This window comes from Chelonia mydas, chromosome 19 (genome assembly GCF_015237465.2).
Source record: "Chelonia mydas isolate rCheMyd1 chromosome 19, rCheMyd1.pri.v2, whole genome shotgun sequence".
In the NCBI taxonomy this organism is placed as follows: Eukaryota; Metazoa; Chordata; order Testudines; family Cheloniidae; genus Chelonia; species Chelonia mydas.
In genome coordinates, this window is record NC_051259.2 from 5,422,733 (window position 1) to 5,434,926 (window position 12,194).

At 51.0% G+C, this 12,194-nt stretch overlaps 1 protein-coding gene across 1 annotated transcript in view; it reads right to left on the reverse strand.

Moving 5' to 3' along the window:
- Positions 1-518: 518 nt before the first annotated feature.
- RIMS3 (regulating synaptic membrane exocytosis 3) overlaps positions 519-12,194 on the reverse strand; it is a 42,971-nt gene continuing 31,295 nt past the window's right edge. The window contains exons 3-7 of the mRNA XM_007060707.3: positions 10,774-10,915; positions 9,819-9,931; positions 6,098-6,199; positions 5,201-5,340; positions 519-4,060 (exon numbers count right to left, since the gene is read on the reverse strand). Coding sequence (XP_007060769.2) covers positions 3,848-4,060; positions 5,201-5,340; positions 6,098-6,199; positions 9,819-9,931; positions 10,774-10,915 — 710 coding nt within the window. The 3' untranslated portion in view covers positions 519-3,847. The remainder of the gene's footprint in view (positions 4,061-5,200; positions 5,341-6,097; positions 6,200-9,818; positions 9,932-10,773; positions 10,916-12,194) is intronic.

Sequence of the window (12,194 nt, forward strand, 5' to 3'; positions counted from 1 at the left end):
TTCTGATCTCACTTGCACTAATGTAACCCCGCTGACTTCTGCCGACTCATTCCTGGTGTACGTGAGCTCAGAAATAAGTCCTAAGTATTTATTATCCTCACATCTGGCTTCCCTTTTTGGGGGGGGCATGGGCACTGGTTAGGCCCAGACTAAAACAGACAGTCTGCAAATGCCGTCATCAGCAGTGCCCCTGGGCAGTAGAGGCATGCGGGTGGGTTTGAGGTTCCTTTCCTGACCAAAGAAATGATGGGGAGAGAGCGCAATGAGTAACTGATGAGTAATGCTCGCAGCCAGCCATTGCAAACCACGTAACAGACAAGAAATGCCCTTTTGCAGTAGAACATTTCCTCCTGCCCCCCTCAGCTGAAGCCTTGTTCTCCATTAGGTCTGTGGGGACTTTCATGTAGCGTGTAGAAAAGCAACTCGGACTGAGGGTTTTTTTGTCTGAGTGAGGGAAATGTCTGACACTGGATCTCATGCATAAGAAAATAAAAAGGAGCTGACATCACAGTGTAAACACGATACTTGAGTATTGTCTTTTTTTTTTTTTGCAACCCAAAATAAAACTTGCCCTGTCCCCCTACAAGTCCCCCAATGTGACTGGGGTCCAGTGGGCTGGGCTGGCCAGGAAGCGCTGAAAGTGAAGCAACAAAAGCTGTGATGGGGCTACAGTTTGTGTAGAGGACGACGGCAGCCATCTGAAGTCCTCAGCATGGTGGCTTTGCCATGCCAACCCGTCTTGGGGAGCAGAACGTATCACTCCCTCGAATCCATGTGCTTTGCTTTTCGGAGTTACTGCCTAGCAGCAAGACTCCAGTTTATACTGAAAAGGAATCCGGGGTGGCATTTGTTCTGATTCTAGTTACATTGTTATCCTCCAAAGCATAGAATGTTTGTTAATAATAATAATTAATAATTTAAAAAAAACCCCAAACACTCAGGAGTGTCCAGGTTGTTCCCCGGAGAATCTGAGCATGTCCTTCAGATTACAGTTCTTTTGTTCTGGCACTGGATTTTCCACACATCAACATGAGTAGATTTTTCCAGCTACTGCTCACATGAGAGCGGCGGACCGTATCGGAGACCGTAGGATTTGTACGCAGTTGTGGATATACAACCCCAATTGTCTTTGTTCTAGGTGGCCTTAGAGTGCTATCCTGGAAAAAGTCTCTGCAGACTTTATCTTCAGCAAAGTATTATGCTAAGAGTTGGTTGGGGTTGAAGTTGCCATATCCCTTCCATTGGTTCTGAAAATAATGGGTTGGTTGGTTGGTTGTAAAGCTACGGTACTAACTCAGATATTTAGAGACCGCATGATGTGTGTTGGAGGAAAGGGAAAGAACCTGCTTACTTCAGTCCAAGTTAATGAGCAAGACATCTACCAAACTTTCATACTTTGTCCAAGCTGGCCTCTCGGTGCTCAGCTCAACTTCCAACTCAAATCAGACCTGCTAATTTGTCCAGCAAAGTAAGGCTGGGTTGTCCTTTTCTTTCCTTCTAAAACTTGAGTGGCCAAAGCAAAAGCAGAGATGATGTTCATCTGAAGGAGAAGATCACTCCCTTGAAAGCTTGTCCTCTTCAGACTCCTGCCCTCCTACATATTCAAAAATCCAGCACTCAGGAGCAAAGAAACCAAGTCCAGCCAGCCAAGGTGGACATCAGGTAACAGGATCATGCTCTGAAAGGAACCTAAATTCATGTCATCACCTTCTTCCAGTTCCAATAAGCCGGGCACAAAATGGGCTTCCTCAAATAACCCACTCTGGCTCTAAAGTAAAACCGTACAGTGGACCAGCAGGGCCACCTTTAAGTCTAAACTTGGAAATCAGTGTATATTGCTTGTACTGAATAGTCACTCCTCCACCATAGCAGACCAGGCTCTGGTTCCTTGGAAGAAAAACATGAGATCCTGGGGACTGGGGAGCAAACAGACCTATCTCCATCTGTAGTCAGCAGAATCCAGTCTGGTCCCCGCTCAGCGATCCCAAGATATTTTGGTTTGGTGAAGTTGCAAATTCAATGTACATTTATAGCAGCTGAAATTCCTTGACACAAAGTTGCTGAAATCTTGATGGTGGTTGTGTGTCATAAGACCGCCACCAAAGAGTAAGTACATTGCCGACTGGCAGTTTCCATTTTGTGGAGGGGATGGTTTCATAGCAAAGTTCTTACCCTTCAGGTTTACTTTTTTGTTTCTTTGCGGCAATAAGTTCTTGTTGGCTCATCCTTGCTAGCAATGCAGGAGGAACCATAGGATGTTCCTTGTGCTCTGTGCATTGTGAAATTCTCTTTTTGCCAATCAATACTAATAAAAACAAACCCTCAACCTTGATTTTGGTTAGTTGGTATTAAAGACTGAAGGTCAGAGGTATCTGCTAGGTAGAAATACCCCATTAATCTCATGTCCTTTTCCAGTCTGACCACTTGTCCACCTCTTGGTTTTGGAAACTGATCCTTCAGGACAGTCATTGTGTAATTTTTATTTATTTTTTAATGAAGAAACCGCAGTTTCTAGTGGTGTCTCCCCTGAGTATTTTCAGCAAATTTCATTAGGCACCTTCATAAAAAGCTTCCATAATTCTCGGTTTTGCTACAAGAACTGGTCCTCTTTGGGAACCAGAATGCTGCTTTAAAAACAAAACAAAACAAAAAAACACTCATCGTAATAAATTCAAAACATCTAGTTTGTTTTGTGTAACCTATCCGTCACCCTTACACCAGATCCACAGTGAGTACAACTGAGATGTTTCCCTGCAGCATACCAATGAATCGAGGGTTGGAAAAAGGTGCATTCAGCCCTTCTTTCTGATTACGGGTGGTATATGTTCTGACAAACCCTCTGTTTGCTCCCTGAAATGCAGTAATAGAGCGTGGACACCTTTCAGCTACAAGTTGGACCTCGCCTGGGGGTGAATGAGCAAAGGTGAGACTGACTAGGAGTTCAATTCAACCATCATTGCAATCTTCCCGTTGCATCACCTCCTCCTAGTTGGAACTGGTGTATGAGGCGTGGTGTCCATTACATTTTGGGGGTGGAACATCAAGTCAGAACCATAATACACTTAAATAACAGTCAGGTCAAATGCATCTTTTTCTTCCCCTACTGCTTTGGCAGAGTCACTTGTCACAGGCTACATGCTACCAAGAAAAAAAGTGATCCACAGATTGCTTGCTCAACCTTGCAAGATTTGTGTTAGGAATCTACCAAAACAGCAAGTGACTGGCGGATGGTTCTTGTCGGTAGGGAGAGTGTCCCTCCTAGATATTGCAGAGAGAGAGAATGTGTTTTAAATTAGCGCATGGCAGGCTACATAATATCATAAAATGCTACATTCCGTTACAAAAAGTAGCAGTGCTGAATATATTCATTTTTCTTTGTTTTAAAAAAAGCTATTTTTCCCTCAATGATCAGGAAAACAGAACGGAGGCAAAACAAAATAGAGTTAACATGCTACTTGCAGTGGGATTGAATGAATCGGATCCAAGACGCTCCCGCTAGCTGTTCAGATGAGAAATATGGTCCACAGTTTGACTCCTTTCCGAATATGACTTGATGAGATGCGGTAACAGTCTTGGGATCGGTTGTCAGTCAGTCACGTCCCTTGTTCTGCGTCACAAGTTTGTTCTTGTTTCTCCTTCCCGCCCCCTTCCCCTCTCGTTTAAAGTCCCCTGCCTGCGCGGTGGAACGTTGCAGCTGGCGAGGAACATGTCGAGAGCAGCTCGTTTCAGGGAGGGAAAAAACCAAAACAAAACCAGACACAGAATATTTACAGCCGTTCCACCAAACGTTTTGGTAGGCCAGCTTGTTTCCTTCCCTCCCTCCCACGCCCGCCCTGAGCCCTGCCCCTTAGGGGCAAGAAGGACTTGTGGAGCTCTCTAGAGAGGACTGGGAGAGGCGACGCGTCAGAGGGCCGATGGTGGAGTCCGCCAACGAGGAAGTGGGGAAGAGTTTGTACCAGCCTGTGACCATGTTGGAGAGATCCAGTTCTTCCAGGACAATCTGTGCCATTCCCATGAAGCACTTGTGGTCCATGCGGCCATAATCTCCCCAGACAATCACCTACAGGGAAGAACCCTCATTAGCTAAACTGAACCTATCCCAGACTGGGCTCCGTGCATCATATAAACCTTGGGACTCTTCTCCCGTCCCCCAGCACTTACCTGGGGGAAGCCAGGTGCATCACACCAGAAAGGCGTCTTGTCTTATTCTGAGGGGGGATCTGAGCTAGGGGCATGAGCAATGAATTTCAAAATCAAGACAACGGGGGTGCTATATTCCCATCTCTGACACTGATTCCTTGTATTGTGCAGCCATGACCAAGTCTCTCAGCCTCTCTCTGCCTCAAGTTACTGAACTGCAAAATGGGGCATTATAGCCTTAATGTCACAGGGATGTTGTGAAGATGTTACCCCCCTGAGAAATGATTGTAAAACGATATGAGATCTTGGCTGCAAGGTGCTGCCTGCCATTTCTGAGCGAGGAACATCTCTTAGTGTCTGTATGGCACCCGGTCTGTACAGGTCCTGCCCTTGGATGAGGCACTGCCGTAATATGAACATATACAGTTCAAGACCTGCCTCTCTGAAGCGCTGGGTACCTGCAATTCCAATGGGACCCACAGGATCTCAGCATCTTCAACATTTGAGCTCTCCCTCACTCAGCCTAATGGTCACCCAGTTGGATGCTGATGTCGCACCTCAGCGCACAGCCATCCTGGCCACCGATAAGGTGTGGGCACTAAGGTAAATGATGCCATGTGTGTACCCATGAGCAACTTGATCGAGGGAAAGGTCAAAAGTCCCTTCCATCCCAGGATCTTAAAGCACTTTACAAACCTCTATGAATGAGCATATGAGAGATGACCATGCCCCTGCATGATACGGCAGGAACTATTGCCCCTTGGTGCCAAGGAGTGACACAGAAAGGGGAAGGGACTTCCCATGGTCAGGGAGGAAGTGAGGGGCAGAGTTGGGATGGAACCCAGGAATCTAGACTCCCAGTTCCCTCCCCTTTCCCTCAAATGAAGCGTTCATGGATCTGCTCCCCAAGTCAAAGACCAGATGTTTGACTGGGTCTTTTTACAGCCAATGAATAGGGGGGATCTGGCACCTGCTGCTGGGGGCATTTCCTCAAAGATGTCCAACTTTCCCTTTAAGAAGTGTCCTTTGCCCACCTCCCCTTGAAAAGGGATTACTTCACCTGCAAAACTCTGCCCTGTGGGCCCTCGTCAAAGAGCAGCGCCTGCTGGTAGAATGGGTCCCAGGTCTTCTTGGCCATCTTGGTCTTCTTCTTGGCCAGGCAGGTCCCATTCTCCAGCAGATAAACTTTTACATAAGTCGCTGCATTGAAAAAGAGAGAGAAGCACAGATGCAAACCGGCTGTGATGATCCTCAGCAGAACCACCTGGGCACTGGGCCTCATCTGCAGCGGGAGAAACCAAGGCAAGCACTGCCAGGAACACACCTCAACCAGAGCTCTGCCTCCCGCAAGTATGCTGGCCTGCCGGGACCCCCTCCCCAAGCCCTGTGTGTGTGTTTTGTAGTTTCCCAGAGCTATGCAGAAGGGATGGGTGAGGGACGTCTGGTCTGTTTGGTGGGGCAGGGGGGAATGGGCACCAGGAATTTCGGGAAGGGGTGCTGAATTATTGGCATCCTGCTGTATTGTGATGCATTCTCATGGAGGAGAGGGGCTGTGCTGTGCTGGTAGCTTTGATTTTTCACTTCCTTGTTGGGTAGGTTTTGTGTTAGGTGTGTGGGTTGTCAAACAACCTTAACTGCCCCCGGTCATGGGGGTTATTTGTGTTAATGCCTGGCTCTGCAGTGGTGAAATGCCGGTGCACTCAGCCAGCCAGACCCGCTGCTGTCCACTCCAGGCAGAGCCAGACCCAAGGGACTAACCATAGCATGACTGGAGGGGTAGCCCCAAGGGATGGGGGGGGCATCTGCCTGTTATTGGGGTGTATCATAAAGCAACACTATCAAGAGCAAAATAGAGGCATGAACTCCTTCCCATACCACCCCACCCTCACCGCACACCTTCCCAAAGCTTCTGGATTCCACTGGCTCTTCCTTAAGGCTTGTTAACACAGATACCTACCAGGGATGGACTTGGAACCCAGCTTTGGGGTGAGGCCCCTGGCCTGGATCACCTCCACCTCCAGCTGCCCACTCCTATCGATCATCCCAATGTGGACATCACCTAGGACAGAAGGGGAGAGGTGAGACTCAGGGGTCCCATCCTGTGTCGGGGACAAATGGCCGCCCTCCCAGTTAGCATCCATGTCGTTCCCTTACTCGCCTGCGTACTGGCCTGGGGCTTCCACTGTCCTCGGCTCCCTTGCTCTGAGGACCCTGTTCTAAAGCACCAGATGCACTGCAGAGCAAGTTCCAGAGCACCCAGTGTCTTGAAACAGCTGCAACAGGGGGTGGCGGGGACAGCAAAACGAAAGCAACAAGAACGTGTTGCTGACGAGACGACAGGACATCACAGGAGAGCCATCTAACCCCTTCCTCAAGGGAGCTTTGATGGGAACATGTCTAGGACCCAGAACTCAATTCTGGGCATCTTGTTACCAGAACAACATAGAAACAGGGGAGATAATTCAGAGAAGAGTGACATGCAATGGGCTTCATGCACCTGAGTGCCGGTCTGAGCGTGCTGTCAGGGTACTGGGACAACTTCGTGAGACATCAATGGCTGGCTCTGTGGAATTTCTAAGCGTCCACAACTTCAGGTGAGTTGTACCCTCTGGAAATCCAGCTGTAGCATTTTAAAAATGAGGCTCCCCGGGTTTGAGAGAGAGCTTGTTCCTCCTGCTTTTCCGACAACTCAATTAGTTGTCCATGTACTTTTGTATCCGTCAGGCCATTTTGAGATACGCCCTCTCTGAACCCTGAATCAGCCCTTTGGGAGCTTTCCCCTTGCCAGAGGGTGAATATGCTAAGATTAACCAGAGCCGTGCCTTGGGAAGGGGAGTTCCTCGGCATGGCATGTACGTACTGGGGCTGCCCCAAGAAGTTGAGGAGGTGGAGAAAGCATGGGTCTCATCTCCATTCTACCTTCAGTACACTGCGTGTCCTTGTGGGCCCAAGCCTGGCTGAGTACCCAGCAACTAGTTCCCTTCAGATTTGGGGTGGGCAATTTCCCTGCCTAATAATACAGTTCTTCCAGCCCTTTTTGAGTCCCATGAAAGCAACCCTAGAGATGGTCCGTGTCCTTTTGGGCCGGGCTCAAAGGTATTTCTGACGGGCCCTTGGCATGCCCCCGATTCCATGTCATACACTTTACAGTAGCATCTCCAGGGATAGCCCCAGCCCTCTGTTTACAAACCCTGAATCTTCCCTCTGTCAGTAAGTGAGTTAGTAAGTTCTCCACCCAGATACCTCTCCCCCACCCTCTTCTAAAATGCTGGCCAGCAGAGGGCAGCTGAGGAAAGCATGTTCTCAAGCATTAGGCGCCAAAGGAGAAAAACGAAATACCATGACAGTGGTTGCAGGGGGGAACAGGTGGGTTTGTTAAAGAAAAAGGGAAAGCAAAGATGATGCGATTTCTCAGCTTGGTGGTGTGAGGATGTGGCAACTCGGCTGGCAAAGCCCAGAACGACATGAACAGAAACCACCACGGGAAAAGAAAGAAGGAAGGAAAGAAACCAAGAAAGAAGGAAGGAAAGAAACCAGAAGGAAAACAATAGAAAATGAACTTTTTTTGTTGTTTTAAGCTCACGACACGGATTCGGTCTCCCACTTACGACGTCCGCAGCAGCCCCAGCAGGTACAGCCCTTGGGATGTGCACGGAGGTAGGTCCCTGTCGCTCCACCGGTGTGTGACAGGCCTACGGCCTGCACCCGTTGCACCGGTGCGGCCCAGGGGAGGGAGCGGGGGGCGGTGCAAGGGGACCGGGGGGCTGTTGGTGTCATGCCGGAGTTTAAGAGAAACGAGATGAACTTGGAAATTCTCAGACACACTTTGCATTTCAGAAACGCGTCGGACTCGGAGCAGGGGACACCATAAGGAATGGGATGATGAGGACAGAGAATGAGCTGAGAGCCAGGCAGGGTCTCACCTCTTGAAAAATCCCAGGGTGGAGAGGAAGTTATGGTTTGGGGGTGCCACCTATCCCAGTGTTTCTCAACCTCTTCGATACCAGGGTCCGGCTTGCTGCCTTCCTAAACTGTGTCAGGGAGATCTTAGGGACCTGCACGGGTCCACGCAGTGGTCATTGAGAAACACCGACCTAGCCCACATGAATGGCCTTAAGGAAAAGAAAAATGCCTCCTTTCTCCTTCCGGCCCCAAACTTGCTATAGAAAAGCCAGGAAAGTACTTTAAACGCAGCCGGTCTGATTCGGATCTCCCTCCCACCAGTGACACTCAATTGACTTTAAAGGGGTTACTTCTGATTTACACCAGGCTCAGCGAAAACAGAATCAGGGTCAGGGTCAGTTTGTTCATGGTGTTTTTTTTACCAGGGAGAGGAGGGTTTCACCTCCCAAACATTAGGCATGAAACACCTCTTCCTCCCCACCCCACCCCACCCGGCTCAGCTCGACCCTTCATCCTGCTGAGGTGGAAAACAGGCACCATGCCAGCTACTGGTCTTTAGAACATTTCCACCAGCTGCATTTTGAACATTCAAAATCTGGGGCAAAAATCTTGAATGGAAATTTTGAATTTTGATTTAAAAGAAAACAGGGAGGGGGGAGTGAAAATGTGAAATTCCACACACACACACACCCCGCCTACCCTTGTTCTTTCCAATTAAATCAAAGGTCTGTCCGTTCTGTGCCTACATAAAAGATCTGCTGAACCTGGGGAAGGAGTTTTGTTCTACTGCCCTTCCTCAAAAATCACCCCACCACTGTTCTGAAGAATGTTTTCTGCCCTCTTTGCCCTCCCCCGCAGAGGTGGCCGCATTGCGGGGCTGCTGCATACAGGCTGTGGGATCCTTAGGACGCAGTATGGAACTTAAGCCAGGGGCTTACAGAGAAAAGGACCTGCTTCACTCAAGGTGAAAGGATCATTTTCTTTTATACAGAATAAGGCCGGTATTCACCTCATTTGCAGTTGCAATCGTTGTCCTAGCACGGTGCTCCTCCCAGCTTAACATCTCAAGAGAAATCCCAGCTATGGAACACTTCACTGGGGTAGGACGGGTCCCTCTGCAGTATCTGGGCATTGCCACATGTATACCCGAAATCGGCACTCTCTTCCGTACCCAAAGGGGCCAGCTGTCTGCTCCTATGGCACCTGTGTTCTAGCCCGGACACCTCGCTGCCCTTCCTGCACTGCTGCTGGTTTGTCAGTGACCCTGGCAATGGCTGATCTCGAGGCAGATTATAAAACTGGGATTTTAGTTCCTAGCCCCCTTCAGTCCCTTTCAAATCCCAGCCTGACCCAGTGAGAGAAACGAACCCCATCGGGCCTCCCTGTCTGTTGTTTTGGGCTGGGTCCCTCCTTCGGGCTGGGGCACAGCTGTGACGTTAAAATGGTCTCGCTTCAGGCCCTGGAGAGCAATCCCGGCTTATTTTCATGTGCTCACTCGCCTCTTCACTGAGAAAGCATGCGTCAGCCCCCCGACTCCAGCCCAGCTCCCACCAGGCAGGTCACAGACACCCACTTCCCTTAACCCCGTGGGAGGCAGGGTCAGGGCCTGATCCTGACCTTGGTGCCAGTCACCGGCAGTCCTACAGTGAGATCCGGCTGTTCAACTCCATCCACTAGGAGACACGGGCCAGGCACAGGGCTTGGAGCCTAATCCAGTGTAACAACTTCCCCTCTTCCCTTGGGCTGGGCCACCCGCTCCAGCTGTGAGCACTCACCCATCGGAGGCGTCGCCAGTGTCTGCCGGCCAACTATCTGCGCCGGCCCGAGCCCGTCTAAAAAGTCACTGAACTGGCTCTCGGCTCCCAGCCGGGTCATGGGGAAAATGAATCTGAGATAAAGGTTGGGGGGGGGGGGGGGAGAGAGGGGACGGGACAGTATGGGTGAGACAAGCCCCCGGGTAGCACTGGATTTCCCAGCCGATAGTTCTTTGCGCAGAGATAATGTGCCTTGCACGAGGATCTCAAAGCACGGAGCGAACATGAATTAACCAAACCTCCCTTACCATTTGCTGACAGTGGCATCAGCTGCGGAACGGACCCTCCCGGGCACTGGTAGGATACCCACCGCGTATGGATTAGAAACGCGGCTGGACAAAGCACAGAAGACTCTACAGGGAACAACCCTGCCCTGGAGGAGACAGCCCCCAGTGGACCATCGCTACCTCCGATTTCTACAGGACCCTGTGAACTCAGCACGAGGAACCTCCAGACTGATCTGACACTCTGTGCCCAGGGATCTGGGGTGCTTGAAAGCCGGGCAATCATCACCCCAGGGGGTCGTGAGGCTCTGTCAGAGAGCATTGGCTTGATGCTGATAGGCACAGATGACAGCCGGGACCGAGAGCTCTGGCTCTGCACGCCGCCTGGGGGCCCAGGGGCTCAGTCTGATTTGGGGCACCAGAAGAGCTGGCATTAGCCCTGCTCTGAAGCTGTGCCCCGTGGGAGAACAGCAGAGCCACCAGCATCCTCCCCCTCTGTGAGGAGAGCGGCCTCGGGGCAGTACATGCTTCCTCCAACCCACTGGGACAGCCTGAGTGCCGCCTCCGAAAGGAGAACTGGAGCAGGGCTTCTGTGCCTCGCTGGATCAGTCTGGGCGCTCGGATGGCGCCCTGCTCCCCGCCCCGCCGGTCCCATGCAGTAAGGGCCAGTCACCCCGCGCCCTGGGCCTTACGTGCCGTCGGAGCTATTGCTGTTGGTGCTGCCGTCGGTCGATTCCCGGCTGCCCTGCCGGGTAACCCTGTTCCGCATCTCCACCGCGATGCCGGTTTCCGTGCTCCGCCGGATGGTACTGCGCAGTTTCTTTGGGCCGCCATCTGGAAGCAAACATGCAGATAAGTCGGGCTGGGGAATCGTGGGCTGGGGACTAAAGAAACTCCCCCTCCCGGACAGCAAGATGTCAGAGACCAGTCAGCACAATGCTCCCTGCACCCCCATCCTCGTCCTTCAGGGGTTGATGGTACATGGGCATGCAACATGACACCACCCTACTGGGACAGGCACCCCAGGTGGCATCATGAGGGATGTGGTGTCTAGTGGTTAGAGCAGGAGCACAGCAAGACAGAATTCCTGGGTTCTAGCTGCAGCTCTGTCATCGACCTCGGGCAAGTCACTACCCCCTCGGTTTCCTCATCTCTAAAGTGAGGAGGACCATAGCCCCCTCTGAGGTGAGGTTTAGGGTTAACTGATTGCCAAGTACTTTGAACTCTGATACAAAAAGTGGCAGATGGCTCTTTGCAGCAGGGATGGCGTTTGTACAGCGCCTAGGCCCCCGTCCCTGGCTGGGGCCTGGAGGTGCGACTGTGATGCAGTTCTGCTCCTCCGGTCCAAGGGAACTGCATGGCAAAACGGTAACACTCATTTTTGCAGGAGACCAAACTTCCTCGGGGGCTCCTCCCGGACTGGAACGCACTCCCCCAGCAACCAGGAACCACCTCAGATCTCGCCACATTCTGCTCCTAGTGCAACCTGCCTTTGCTCCTCCCAGCAAACAAATAACAATTGTCATTTAAAAAAAACCCAACTAAACCCACGTGCAATTTCCCCCTAGGAAGGAAGCGACGAACAAATCAACCACACACTGCAGATGCTCGTCCCCTCTCTCGCTGCACTGCCAGAGCCTAGGGCACTCAGATGCCATGGAGATGAGCACAGTATAAAAACTCAAACAGAGTCAAATAACTGAGGACCAGGGGCTCAGCAGGATTAAACAAAAGGACGGGTGTTTCCATGGCTAGCGAGAGTATCCACAGGTACATTTGAGGGGTAAAAGCAAGTTGTTTGGAAGGGATGTGAACATCCTGCTTGGGGACATGGGCCAATCTCTGCCGGATGGGCCTTGGAAAGGAGCTTCTCCTGGGGGCAGATTAGCACGGAATTATCCACTCGAGGCTTCTTGTGCCTTGTATTAGGAGGTGTGTGGTAAGCAAGATGCGAGAAGTAATTCTTCCACTCTCCTCAGCACTGGTAAGGCCTCGGCCAGCAGCGCTGGGCCCACACTTTGGGAACGATGGGGACAAACTGGAGAAAGTCCGGAGGAGAGCAACAAAAACGATGAAAGGTCTAGAAAACATGACCTACGAGGAAAGATTGGGT